At 39.6% G+C, this 14418-nt stretch overlaps 1 protein-coding gene across 3 annotated transcripts in view; it reads right to left on the minus strand.

Annotated features, from left to right (window-relative positions):
• The window catches only part of ZDHHC17 (zinc finger DHHC-type palmitoyltransferase 17), a 114268-nt gene that overhangs the window by 68256 nt on the left and 31594 nt on the right, over nt 1-14418 (minus strand). For all 3 annotated transcript variants that reach the window (XM_062203174.1, XM_062203173.1, XM_062203172.1), the window contains exon 2: nt 9326-9429. In XM_062203174.1, the coding sequence (XP_062059158.1) occupies nt 9326-9429 (104 nt within the window). The remainder of the gene's footprint in view (nt 1-9325; nt 9430-14418) is intronic.

Consider the following 14418-nt stretch of genomic DNA (forward strand, 5'->3'; position numbering starts at 1 on the left):
CCAGAAATTACTGGTATAACACATAGGATAACTAGAATGGTATGTGAGTGATAAAGAAGATGGAAGATGTTGGAAGATGGAAGATGCTAGAATACATTTTTTGATGAGAAATAATGAATTAGGGTGGGAGAGATTAATGACAAGATGAAGAAAGAAGTTAGCAAAAGGAGCAAAGTCTCAAAATAAAAAGTGGACTCTGGGAATAAGAAAAAGAACCACTTGATAGACAGGTGTGCAGAATTGGTAATAGGATGTGAATCCAGGAGATGAGGTACTTAACTGTCCAAATATGTAATGTCAGAGAAAACAGGCTATCAAAAAAAAAAAAAATAAATAAACTAAATAAGAACAACTATTCATGAAGTCCCATAAAATCTGACATGCATTTATGATACCTGACATGCATTTATGATACCTGGCATAAGAGAAAAATACAAAGTTACTTAATGTGTAAATATCTGCTTAATAACTATTAACACTGGTATCATGCTACCCATTATATTACAAAAAACATGATTCAAAGAAAAAGGCTTCAAATTTTTGGTTACTTCCATATGTAATTAATAAAGCATAATTATAAACTTTCACTATGAGTGTTCCTTGAAATAAAGTAGAATAAGGCAATTTGTTTACTAAATGCAATTGGAACAAGTGAACTTTGTATAAAACATTGAAGAATGAAAGATTACATCAGAGGACTAAAAACTTCTGAAAAGTTTGTCACTCTGCAAAAGCAATGAAAAACTGGCAAAAATTTGCAGAATTAACTTTTCCAAAACTCTAGACGTTACTCAAATGTTCTCAAAAACCCAGAGAACCTTGCTATGAAGAATACTAAAGAGCTAAAGGAAATCATATCTAAAGAACTTAAAGCAAAGTATAAAAACAACATCTCACCTACTGAAGACTATCAGTAATGAGAAATTATAAACGGGGCTCATAGAAATTCTAGAGGTGAAAGCTACAGTAACTGAAATGAAAAATTCATCAAGCAGGCCAACACTGTGGTGTAGTGGCTTAAAGCCGCTGCCTGTGATGCCAACAACCCCTACTGAAGCACAAGTCCAAGTCCAGACTGTTTCACTTCCACTGCAGATCCCTGTTAATGAACCTGGGAAAGCAGCAGAAGATGGCCCAAGTACTTGGGCCTCTGCCACCCACATTGGATATTCAGATGGGGTTCCTGGCTCCTGCTTTCAGCCTGACCAGCCAAGGGTATTGTAGCCACTTGGTAAGTGAACCAGCCAATGAAAAGATCTCTTTCCCTCTCTGACATTCTTCTTCTCAGATAAATAAAAACAAGTATTTTTTTAAAAATTCATGAAGGAGCTTAAAAACATACTTGAGCAGGCAAAAGAAAAAAAAAATCAATGATGAATTAACTAAAGTCGCCCTGTCTGACAAACATACACACACACAAAATGAATAGAGCCATCATCACACATATACAGAAAGAAAGGAGAAAAAGTGGAAAAAGAACATTTAAGACATAACAGCAAGAAACTTCCCAAATTGAATGCAAAATATCAATCTATATATCTAAGATCCACACATACATACATATTATCTCCACACACACAATCTATGCACTTAGGAAGCTTGATTAGCTAATCTTAGCAGGAAATTTGGAGACTTAAAACTAGGCATCAAAATCAAACTGTTAAAAACCAAAGGGAATTTTAACAGAGGCCAAGAAAGAAAAAAAAGGGGGGAGTCATCACATAAAAGAATTCTCAACAGGTAATAGAGGAATTGTGGACTAATAAAGACAAAAGATATATAGAAGAAATGAAATAAAATGGTAGATACAATTGCTACTTCATCACTAATTACATTTTTTAAAGATTTATTTATTTTAAAGTCAGAGTTACACAGAGAGAAGGAGAGGCAGAGACAGAGAGAGGTCTTCCATTCGCTGGTTCACTCCCCAATTGGCTGCAACAGCCAGAGCTGTGCCAATCTGAAGCCAGGAGCTTATTCCATGTCTCCCACGCGGTGCAAGGGCCCAAGGACTTGGGCTATCTTCTACTGCTTTCCCAGTCCACAGCAGACAGCTGGGTTGAAGTGGGGCAGCCAAGACTTGAACCTGCGCCCATAAGGCTTGCCGGCACTGCAGGTGGCAGCTTTACCCACTACACCACAGCACTGGCCCGCATCACTAATTACATTACATGTAAATGCATTAATTCCTCCAATTACAAGAATGTAGATTTCTTGAGATTTTTGTTACAGCTGAACATTAAGGATTATTGTTCAATATGTATATTCAAAGAGGGGGGGAAAAAAGTCCACAATTTAAAAAATGTTTAAATGTCTTAATAAAACAATTATAGTTGTAAGTCGCTTACCAATAGGAATGTGTTCTGAGAAGAATGTCATTAGGCAGTTCCATTATTGTGTGATCACGGAGCATGCTTACACAAATCTAGATGGGCTGACCCTCTATATACCTGAGCTAGACAGTTTAAGTCTATTGCTCCAAGGCCACAAACCTGTACAGCATCCTACTGTGTACTCAATACTGTAGGCAATTTTAACACAGAGCTAAGTACTTAATGTATTTCAACTTATCTAACCATAGACAACTTAAGAGTAAAAATACTTCATACAGGATAAAAGTTGGTACACTTGTATAGGGCTCTTATCATAAATGGAGCTTATAGGCTAGAGTTGCTAAGGGTGAGTGAGTGAATGTGAAGGCTTAGGACATTACTATGAACTTTACAAACACTGTACACTTAGGCTAAAGTTATGAAAAATTTTCTTTGTCCAACAATAATCTAACCTTAGCTTATTGAATTCTTTTCTTTTTAAATTTTGAGATAGTGAATATCAGTTTTTTCTCTTCTTTTTTTTTTATTTTCTTTTTATTTTCTTTTTTTTTTAACTTTTATTTAATGAATATAAATTTCCAAAGTATACTTATGGGTTACAATGGCTTCCCCCCTCCCATAACTTCCCTCCCGCCCGCAACCCTCCCCTTTCCCGCTCCCTTTCCCCTTCCATTCATGTAAAGATTCATTTTCAATTCTCTTTATATACAGAAGATCAGTTTAGTATATATTAGGTAAAGATTTCAACATTTTGCCCATATAGCAACATAAAGTGAAAAAACTACCATTGGGTTACTAATTATAGCATTAAATAGCAATGTACAGCACATTAAAGACAGAGATCCTACATAATTTTTTTCAAATTAATTTTCTATGCCATTTCCTTTTTAACACCAGGTTGTTTTTTTTTCATTTCCAATTCTCTTTATATACAGAAGATCAATTCAGTATATAATTAGTGAAGACCTCATCAGTTTGTGCCCACACAGAAACACAAAGTATAAAAATACTGTTTCAGTACTAGTTATAGCATCACTTCGCTTTAGACGACACATTAGGGACAGATCCCACATGGGATGTAAGTACACAGTGACTCCTGTTGCTGACTTAACAATTTGACACTCCTGTTCATGGCGTCAGTAATCTCCCTAGGCTCTAGTCATGAGTTGCCAGGGCTATGGAAGCCTTTAGAGTTCGCTGACTTTGATCTTATTCCGATAGGGTCATAGTCAAAGTGGAAGTTCTCTCCTCCCTTATTTGAAAGGCAGAGTTAGAGAGGCAAAGGCAGAGAGAGAAAGAGAGAGAGAGAATCTTCCATCTGCTGGTTCACTCCCCAAAGGGCTGCAACCGCCAGAGCTGAGCCACTCAGAAGCCAGGAGCCAGAGGCTTCTTCCGGGTCTCCCACATAGGTTCAGGGGCCCAAGGACTTGGGCCATCTTCCACTGCTTTTCCAGGTGCATTAGCAGGGAGTTTGGCTCAGAAGTGGAGCAGCCAGAACTTGAACTGGCACCCATATGGAATGCCAGCACTGCAGATGGCAGCTCTACCACTATGCCACTTTTTTTTTTTTTGACAGGCAGAGTGGACAGTGAGAGAGAGAGACAGAGAGAAAGGTCTTCCTTTTGCCGTTGGTTCACCCTCCAATGGCCACTGCGGCCAGCGCACTGTGGCCGGTGCACTGCGCTGATCTGAAGGCAGGAGCCAGGTGCTTCTCCTGGTCTCCCATGCGGGTGCAGGGCCCAAGCACTTGGGCCATCCTCCACTGCACCCCCTGGCCACAGCAGAGAGCTGGCCTGGAAGAGGGGCAACCGGGACAGAATCCGGTGCCCCGACCGGGACTAGAACCCAGTGTGCCAGCGCCACAAGGCGGAGGATTAGCCTAGTGAGCCGCGGCGCCGGCCCCCACTATGCCACTTTTTAAGAAGCAGCCCCATTTTTTAAGTTTTTTAATCCTCTTATTCTGAATGCTTTTCCAATAGCATTTAGCTTAAAACATATATTACTATATAGCTGTACAAAAAAAGTCTTTTTATCCTTAATCTATAAGTTTTCCACTAAAATTTTCTTTATTTTTTTTTTTAACTTTTTTGCTGGCCAGCAACGCAGCCCAATAGGCTAATCCTCTGCCTGTGGCGACGGCACACCAGGTTCTAGTCCCGGTCGGGGCGCCAGATTCTGTCCCGGTTGCCCCTCTTCCAGTCCAGCTGTCTGCTCTGGCCTGGGAGTGCAGTGGAGAATGGCCCAACTCCTTGGGCCCTGCACCCGCATGGGAGACCAGAAGTACCTGGCTCCTGGCTTCGGATCAGTGCGGTACGCCGGCTGCAGCATGCCGGCTGCAGTGGCCATTGGAGGGTGAACCAACGGTAAAGGAAGACCTTTCTCTCTGTCTCTCTCTCTCACTATCCACTCTGCCTGTCAAAAAACAAACAAACAAACAAACAAACAAAAAAAACCAAACTTTTCTGCTAAAATGTAAAACACAAACACACATTAGAAGAGGCTACACAGGGTCAGGATTATCAATATCACTGTGTCCCCCCCCCTCCATACTATGTCCCACTGGGAGGTCTTCAAGGGCAATAACACATGGAACTGTCATCTCCTATAATTAACAATGTCTTCCTCTGGAATACCACCTCAAAGGTCTCCCTGAGATTCTTTTACAGTTTACTTTTTTTAATATATGTAGGAATATATGTTAAAATAATGATAAAAGTATAATATTGTAAGCGCATAAACTAGTAACATAATCATTTATTACCAAGTATTGTTTACTGTACATAACTGTATGCACTATACTTTTATATAACTGGCAGTGCAATTATCAGTATCATTACAAGACATGTCAGTAATATACTGTGCAATACCATTAAGATAACTGATTAAGCAACAGAAATTTTTCAACTACACCATAACCTTACAAGACTATTATTGTACATACAGCCTATACAACTATGAAACTGCTACCTGTACTTCTTAGGCTAGTAATATGGAATAAATCTGTCTCTTTTTTAAATTTTCAAATATTTTCCAAGATTTTTTAATCTTTATACAGATGACATTTTCTGAGAATTTCCAAATGTTTTCAGAAATAAAAATTTAGACATTTTTAGTCTATATTTTAAGAGCAATACAACTAATAAAATGAATATTACTATAAATGTTCAAATTGAAAGAAATAGGAAAACAGTCCCTAACATAAAGGTCAAGTCTACCAGGTTGGCACTGTGGCAGAGTAGGTAAAGCCACAACCTGCAATGCCAGCATCCCATATGGGCACCAGTTTATGTCCTGGCTGCTCCACTTTCAATCCAGCTTCCTGCTAATGGCTTGGGAAAAGTAGCAGATAATGGCTCAAGTCCTTGGGCCATGTCAGAGACCCAGATGAAGCTTCTTGCTTCAGGCTGGCCCAGTTGTGGCCATCTGGGAAGTAAACCAATGGATGGAAGATCTGTCTCTAACTCCAACTTTCTATTAAATAAACCTTAAAAAATATTAACAGTTGGGGATAACAAGGACCTAATGGGGGTGGGGGGAGCCTATAGGTGCTAAATCACCTTAAGCAGGAACAACTTTTGAAAAATCTTAGGGTAGATCCCTATCAACTTCAATCAAGAAGTAACAGGAGTCAGCTCTATGGCACAGTGGGTTAACGCCCTAGCCTGAAGTGCTAGCATCCTATATGGGTGCTGGTTCTAGTCCCAGCTGCTCCTCTTCTGATCCAGCTCTCTGTTATGGCCTGGGATAGCAGTAGAAGATAGCCGAAGTCCTTGGGCCCCTGCATCCATGTGGGAGACCCGGAAAAAGCTCCTGGCTTCAGATCGGTGCAGCTCCGGCCATTGCGGCCAATTGGGGAGTGAACCAGTGGATGGAAGACCTCTCTCTCTCTCTACTCTCTGTGTAACTCTGACGTTCAAAGAAATAAAATAAATCTTAAAAAAAAAAAGTAACAGGCTGGGGCTGGCACTGTGGCATAGTGGGTAAAGCCATTGCCTGTGGTGCTGGCATCCCATATGGACACTGGTTCAAGTCCTGGCTGCTCCACTTCTGAACCAGCTCTCTCCTATGGCCTGGGAAAGCAGTAGAAGATGGCCCAAGTCCTTGGGACCCTGCACCCATGTGAGAGATCTGGAAAAGGTTCCCTAGCTTCAGCCATTGCGGCCATTTGGGGAGTGAACCAGCAGATGGAAGACTTCTTTCTCTCTCTGCCTCTCTGTAACTCTGCCTTTCAAGTAAATAAATAAATCTTAACAATAAAAAATAAAAAAGTAACAGGTAACACTCCAGAGAGTATTTACAATCTCCTAAGCACACAGCACTTTTGTTATGCATTAGCTATTTTCATATTGGAATCACACCAATCATTTTGTTAAATGAGTATCCTATTCATGATTACCAAGAAGTAGGATCTTTCCTTAGCAGAAAAGATTCCGAACCAACTACTACTGCTACCATTAACTGGTCAAGACTCTTCAACTTTCTCTTCAGCTTCTCCCTCTGTGACCTATCCTCACCAGATCAGGGGGGTAAATAATTATTCACTGGTTCCAACTACAAGACCTAGAGCACAAACTGAGCTGAAGGAAAACTGGAAAACAAAAGAGGGAACAGACATGAGGACAGAAATATGAGAAAGCAGAAAACAGTGCACATACTGTAGAGAAAAATAACAGCAATAATTATTTTTAGATAAAGCACCTATTTCCACTCAGAGTATCTTCAATGTATTAAACAGTTAAAATTCAAGTAAGTGCAAGACTAGAAGGGATAGTATCTCATGTCAAAACATATAAAAGATAATTAAACTTGGAATTTACAAAGCATAAAAGGCTCAATTAACAGGGCTATCATGTACTACAGAACAATTACATTAATAAAATTAGTCCTTGTTTATCTGAAATTGAAAATTAACTAGAAGTCCTAGTATTTTGTTGTAGGTTTTTTTTTTTTTTTCAAGGGCCCCCAGGTCAAAAAGTTTCAGCTGTTTGACAAAATATTTTCTTAATGTACAAAGGCCTAAAGTAACTGGAGAAAGCACCGAGGTTCATGTAATTTTAACATGAACTGAATTTATATACCGAAATTTAGTATTCTGCTGCTTCTTTCTACTGTAATAAGCAATTTCCAAGTAAATATCAAGTAAGAAGAGAGTACTATGAACATAATTAATTGTGTTGTGATAAAAGAAATTTTAAGAGCTTTGTTTTGTTGTTGTATGCATAAAGAAAACAAGACTACATGTGTTATTCAAATTTTAAAATGTGTACTTAGGAGAGATAGGTTATTCACACCTAAACACAAAAAGAAACAAACATAATTTTTTACAGTTTCTCTATGTTGTATTACTTAAAGTCCATGCAAAGGATGAAATCACTTAATAATCAAATCATAAAGATCTACTATTATTAATCTTTCATGGGACTCACAGGATCCTTTGAAAGTCATAAAACTTGAGGCCAGTGCAGTGGCATATCAAGTAAAGTCACCACCTGCAGTGCCGGCATCCCATATGGGTGCCGGTTCAAGTCCCAGCTGCTCTACTTCCCATCTAGCTCTCTGCTATGGCCTGGGAAAGCAGAAGATTGGGCCTCTGTACCTACATGGGCGACCCGGAGGAGGCTCCTGGCTTTGGATTGGCACAGCTCCGGCCACTGCGACCAACTGGAGAGTGAACCAGTGGATAGAAGACATCTGTCTATCTCTCCTCTCTCTGTGTAACTGACTTTCAAATAAATAAATAAATAAATCTTTTAAAGAAAAAAGTCATAAGACTCTACCCAAAAAAAATGATCTAACAAACAAACTTTGGCAAACAATTCTAGGAAAATCAAGGGATTCAAGGGAAGTCTAAAATTCTTCCTAGGACGCAGGAAAGGATGCTAAGTAATGTATACCTTCTAAACAAGTATTAATAAAGGCCACACTGTTTTGAAATTTGTTTTTCACTGAGAGGTGTCACAATTTCCATCATTCCATGTAATAAACATTAAGAAGCTAAAAGCGTCTCAGTTTTACTTAGTTTACTTGCTGGTATAACATATCACTCCATGTCAATGAACAGATGATCATCAAGACCAATAAAAACATATACCTTAAGTAATTCCATTGTGAATATATTAACTCTGCCAGATGCAACAAACTTCAGACAATTCTTAAGAACCTGTGAACTAAACACAGTTTCTCTTCTTTGCAGATAAAAATATCTACTTGTATTTCAAGTTTTATAAGATTTGCATTAAAATATTCTTAGATTTACTCTTTTTCCTTGGCCTATCTCAAATAACTTTATAATCTGGCATTCTAAAGGTCATTATGTTAGGCAACTTTGTAATCTTTCCCTCAGCACAGGTTAAATAAACATGTGTGTGTGGGTGTATGTGTGTGGCCCTCCATATCCACAAATTTATCAACCATGGACCACAAATACTTGGAGAAAAAACCTGTATTAATCATTTTTTTTCCTAAACCATGTAGCAACTATTTACAAAGATTTACATTGTGACAGGTGTTATAAATAATCTAGAGATGATTTAAGATACATGGGAAGATATACCTAAGTTGTATGTTAATACTATGATACTATTATGTAAGAAACTTAAGCATTTATGGATTTTGGGGGGGCCTGGAACTAATCCCCCAAAGACACAAATATACATATAAACATATGTATTTGACATTAACTATGTTTTATTTATAATCAGTGAACCTAGTTGAGGGGGAGAGGAATATTGGTTGTATACTAATGCTCTTCATTAAAAGTATTAATACTAATATTTTTTGATTCCCATAACCAATCTTAATATTCTTAAGGGCATAATAATAAATCTCGTAAAGATCAGCAATTACCAAAAGGTAATAGAACCATTTATTTAACCAATGGGAAACAACCAAATTTACTTAAGATACTGATTTTTCTACCAAATGTTTTAAGACTCATATTTCACTTAAAATGCAGATTTCAAAGAACAGGACAACTATAATAAAAACCTTACTGTGTAGCCTTGACTATGTCCCATGTGCTATAATCATCAATGTGAGTTTTCCGTCCAAGAGGTTCACCATATCCATGGTTATAATGGCTTTGGGGTTTGATTTCCTGTTAAAGACAAAATTACACACAGTCAAGAATTTTCAAAAGAGAATAAGTAGAATATTTGAGTGTTTTACACCAGTGTTTTTGTGCTGTCTGAAGAATGTTCATGAGGCAAAATGAGTGGTTTTGCCTTATTCTGAAATCCATACTCTTTAGGGAAAAAACATTCTCAAGTAGATACACACCTTGTGCAGTCTCTCAAAAAAGCTATTAGAAATTACTGATGAATTAGCACCACAGAACTCTCTTACCTCTAAATCAAATCAACTCTCCTTCACTCAAACTTTCCTATTATTCTGCAAAATACCTAGCTCTAACACTACACTTTACAACTTTCATCACATGCATCATCCTGTTTACCAAATAAATTCTAAAGACGTTATGAAAGAAACCCAAGGATATTATTATTCTATTATTCTCAGATTTTATCTTTTCTTCCACGCCTCACTGAGGACTTGCTAAACATCTTCTATTAAACAAATAAGGAACAATGGAGCTACTCTGATCAAATGTAAAATGTTTCAAAAATGTCAATATCCTCAAGATACTAAACTTTTATATGAAGTATTAATCACAGTTCTACAGAATACTGCATCCATTCAAAGTTAATGCTGTGTGTAATTTTCTATTTAAGACATAAAATTAGGGCAGGCAGATGGCACAGCAGTTAAGATACTGCTTAGGATGACCACATCTCAAATCCAAGTGGTCTATGCTCAACTCCCAGCTGTGCTTCCAATCCAGCTTCCTGGTAACACACACCCTAGGTGGTAGCAGATGAGGGCTCATTTGGGTCCGTGGCCCCTACATGGGAGACCTGGAATGAGTTCCAGGCTCCTGGCTTAGCCCAAGCTATTATAGGCATTTGGGGAATTTATCAGCTGATGGAAGACTCCTCTGTCTCTCAAACTCATACTCTTCTTTCAAACACATAAAGAAATGTCAAATCTGCTATATATTGTCAGCTTACCCAATGTAATATGGCACTAAGATACAATGGTTTGTTTTCATGAAAACAGAAAAACTGAGTATACTCAGCTCTAATGTCATCAGTTCAAATTGCTGTTTCTCATTTTTTCTACAAATATAAGTTAGAAGGCCTATCCTAATAAAATATTTAAAAAGAAAGAAATCCTTCAAATGATTTATGCTTTCCTGCCTCTGGTCACATTACCTACCACTAAATTTAATACAAAGTTATGCACACTTTACTGGAGCTTTAGCTTCTCTAGCCACATTACATGAGAAATTCAAAACTAATGTCGCTGAGCCATAAATTTAGAAATCAATCTGAATATTGTCAGTAAAAGGGAAATAAAATTTCACAAAAGCAAATTCTGCTTAGTATTTAACCTTTCAAGGGACAAATGCTTATTCCTTATAAAATGCTATTGCTGATATCAAAATACCACAGTAAAAATCATATAGCCACAGCAGCAGAAAAAAGGAAGCGTGCATCATTCTAAAGACAAGATTCACAATACACTACTGAGAATTTAACTGATTTTTCAAAATTTTCTTTCTCTCTCTCTCTTTCTTTCTTTCTAAGGCAGAGTTACAGAGATGGAGAGACAGAGACAGCCATTTTCCATCTACTGGTTCACCCCCCAAATGGCCACAACTGAGGCCAGAGCAAGGGCTTCACCAGGGTCTCCCATGTGGATGGCTGGGGCCCAAACAATTGGGCCGTCTTCTACTGCTTTTCCCAGGCCATTAGTAGGGAGCTGGATTGGAACTGCAGCAACTGGGACACACCAGCATGGCAGACAATGGCTTTACCAGCTGTGCCACGACACCCAACCCCTACATGATTTTTAAGAGATTATTCTTCAATCAACCCAGATGTCCATCAACTGTTGACTGGATAAGGAAATTATGATATATATACACTACGGAGTACTACACAACTTTAAGAAAAAAAAAAAAAAGAAAGAAAGAAATCCTGTCTTTTGCAACACTATGGTTGTAAATGGAAACCATTAGTAAGTCAGACCCAAAGAGACAGATATCACGTTTCCCTGATCCAAGGTAACAGAGTATCTGAAAAGTAACGTATTGGAGTGAAACAGACATTTAGAGAATCCATGATTGTTTATAGCCCTTGTTTCTTCCATTGAGGAACAGTATTTTGTTTTGTCTCTCTTCATACTATTTGCTGAACTCTTATTTAGAGCAGAGATAACTATATAATTATTAAGTATACTGAAAATAGATCACTGTAAAAATTAAGAGCAAGTGAAGGAAGGATTGAAACACGGGCATGAGGAGCGGGGCGGGGGGGGGGGTAGGAGGGATTGCACTAAATTCCTAAATTGGTATATATGAAATATAGAAAACTTATATAACTTAAACAAAAAAAATCTTAAAAAAATTGTTCTTGAACTTAATAAAATAGAACTGGTTAAACTAAAACATGGACAAGTATAATATTTGGGGCATATAAACCATCTGAATAAGTGATAAGGCAAACTGACACCTGAGATTTATCCATTGAAGTAAAACCTTGACAGTAGGGACTCCATTTTGGAGCACCTGAGACTACATCCTAGGAAGGCACCCTCCACCGTTGAGAGTCCAGTCTGAAACTATGATCTAAAACAGTTGGACAATAGCAGTCTACTACATCACACTTGGCAAAGCATAGAAACCCCCTAGCATGATTGCTCAAGCTTGGAAGCCAATAGGCTGCATCTGGGTTAATTTTAAAAATGTAATTTGTTGGTCAGCACTACGGCTCACTAGGCTAATCCTCCTCCTGCGGCGCCGACACTCCGGGTTCTAGTCCCGGTTGGGGCGCCGGTTCTGTCCCGGTTGCTCCTTTTCCAGTCCAGCTCTCTGCTGTGGCCCAGGAAGGCAGTGGAGAATGGCCCAAGTGCTTGGGCCCTGCACCCCCATGGGAGACCAGGAGGAAACACCTGGCTCCTGGCTTCGGATTGTTGCAGCGCAGCACGCCAGCCGTAGCAGCCATTTGGGGGGTGAACCAATGGAATGAAGACCTTTCTGTCTCTCTCTCACTGTCTAACTCTGCCTGTGGCGCAGTGGGTTAAAGCCCTGGCCTGAAGCACCAGCATCCCAAATGGACGACGGTTCAAGACCCAGCTGCTCCTCTTCCAATCCAGCTCTCTGCTATTGCCTGGAATAACAGTAGAAGATGGTCCAAGTCCTTGGGCCCCTGCACGAACATGGGAGACCCGGAAGAAGCTCTGGCTTCGGAGCACCACAGCTCCGGCTGTTGCAGCCATCTGGCTGGTGAACCATCAGATGGAAGACCACTCTTTCTGTCTCTACCTCTCTGTAACTCTTGTCTTTCATATAAATAAAATAAATCTTCAAAAAAATGTAATTTGTCTATGGCCTACATATGATTTAAGCCAATACCTGGATTAATGTCAAGATTATAACTGAAATTGTTAAGATGGTAACTGGTATTGTTAAGATTATAATTGATATTAGTTTTGCACAGGTTTTAGGTTAGCTTGACACCAGTAACCATTTATTTCCCCCCGATCTTGGGGCTTTTGCCTTTATAAACCCTGTTGGGGCATGAGCCCGCTCTCAGCTGCAGGCAATAAAAGACTCTAAAATTTACCAGTGTGTGGCATTCCTCTGTTAACACTCGCTTAGGCACAACACCATTTAATTTCTTTAAGCTTCTTCTATTTAATTTCTCCACTGATTTTCAGTTGTCACCTTTTCTAGGCTCTACACACAGTAGAGTGAGGTGAAGAAAGAACTTCTGGGGCCCGAACTATGGCACAGTGGCTGAGGCACCTGTAGTTCCAACATTCCATATGGATGTTGGTTTCAGGCCCAGCTGCTTCACTTCCGATCCAGCACTCTGCTATGGCCTAGGAAAAGCAGCAGCAGATGGCCCAAGTGGTTGGGCCCCTGCACTCACATGGGAGACCCAGAAGCAGCTCCTGACTCCCAGCTCCAGCCGTTGCAGCCATTGGGGAGTGAACCATGGATGGAATATCTCTCTCTCTCTGCCTTTGCCTCACTGTAACACTGCCTTTCAAATAAATAAATAAATCTCTTTAAAAGATAGTTCTTAGGCCTGTAACACTTGCATCCTCTTCAACTTTATTTTTTATTTCATTTTCTTTTTTTAAAATATTTATTTATTTGAAACGCAGAGTTACAAAGTGAGAAAGAAAGATACAGAGATACACACACACACACAGAGAGAATCTTCTATTCACTGGTTCATTTCCCAGATGGCTGAAATAGCCAGGGCTGGGCCAGGCTGAAGCCAGGAGCTTCTTCTAGGTGTCCCACATGGGTGGCAGGGACCCAAGCACTTGGGCAATCATCTGCTGCTTTTCACTGGCCATTAGCAAAGAGCTGGATTAGAAGTGGAGTAGCCGGGACATGAACCAGCTCCTATAAGGGATACCGGCACTGCAGGCAGCAGCTTTACCGGCTCAGCCACAAAGTCTGCCCCTTATGATTGATTCCATTTGTCCCTAGTACAGGAAAATATTCTAAATCTTCTGTGTTACTTCCAGGGACCAGTGTTGTGCATTAAACTGCTGCCCTGTGGCATGAGCATCTCATATGGGCGCCAGTTCGAGTCCCGGCTGCTCCACTTCTGATCCAACTCCTTGCTAATGATCTGGGAAAGCAGCAGCAGATGGCCCAAATCCTTGGGCCCCTGCATCCACATGGGAGACCCAGATGAAGCTCTGGATCCTGGCTCACTCCTGGCCCAGCCCTGGCTGATGTAACCATTTGGGGAGTGAACTAGTAGATGGAAGATCTAAATTTTTCAAATAAATAAATCTTTAAAAATAAAACTGTCACTTCCTTAGGACTACTAAGACCTCTGAAAGAGAATAAAATTCAACTTATAGCTTTCTTTTTCTTTCTTTTTTCTTTTTAATTTTTGACAGGCAGAGTGGACAGTGAGAGAGAGAGACAGAGAGAAAGGTCTTCCTTTTGCCGTTGGTTCACCCTCCAATGGCCGCCGCGGTAGCGCGCTGCGGCCGGCGC

The sequence above is a fragment of the Lepus europaeus genome, chromosome 10, assembly GCF_033115175.1.
Source record: "Lepus europaeus isolate LE1 chromosome 10, mLepTim1.pri, whole genome shotgun sequence".
Lineage (NCBI taxonomy): Eukaryota > Metazoa > Chordata > Mammalia > Lagomorpha > Leporidae > Lepus > Lepus europaeus.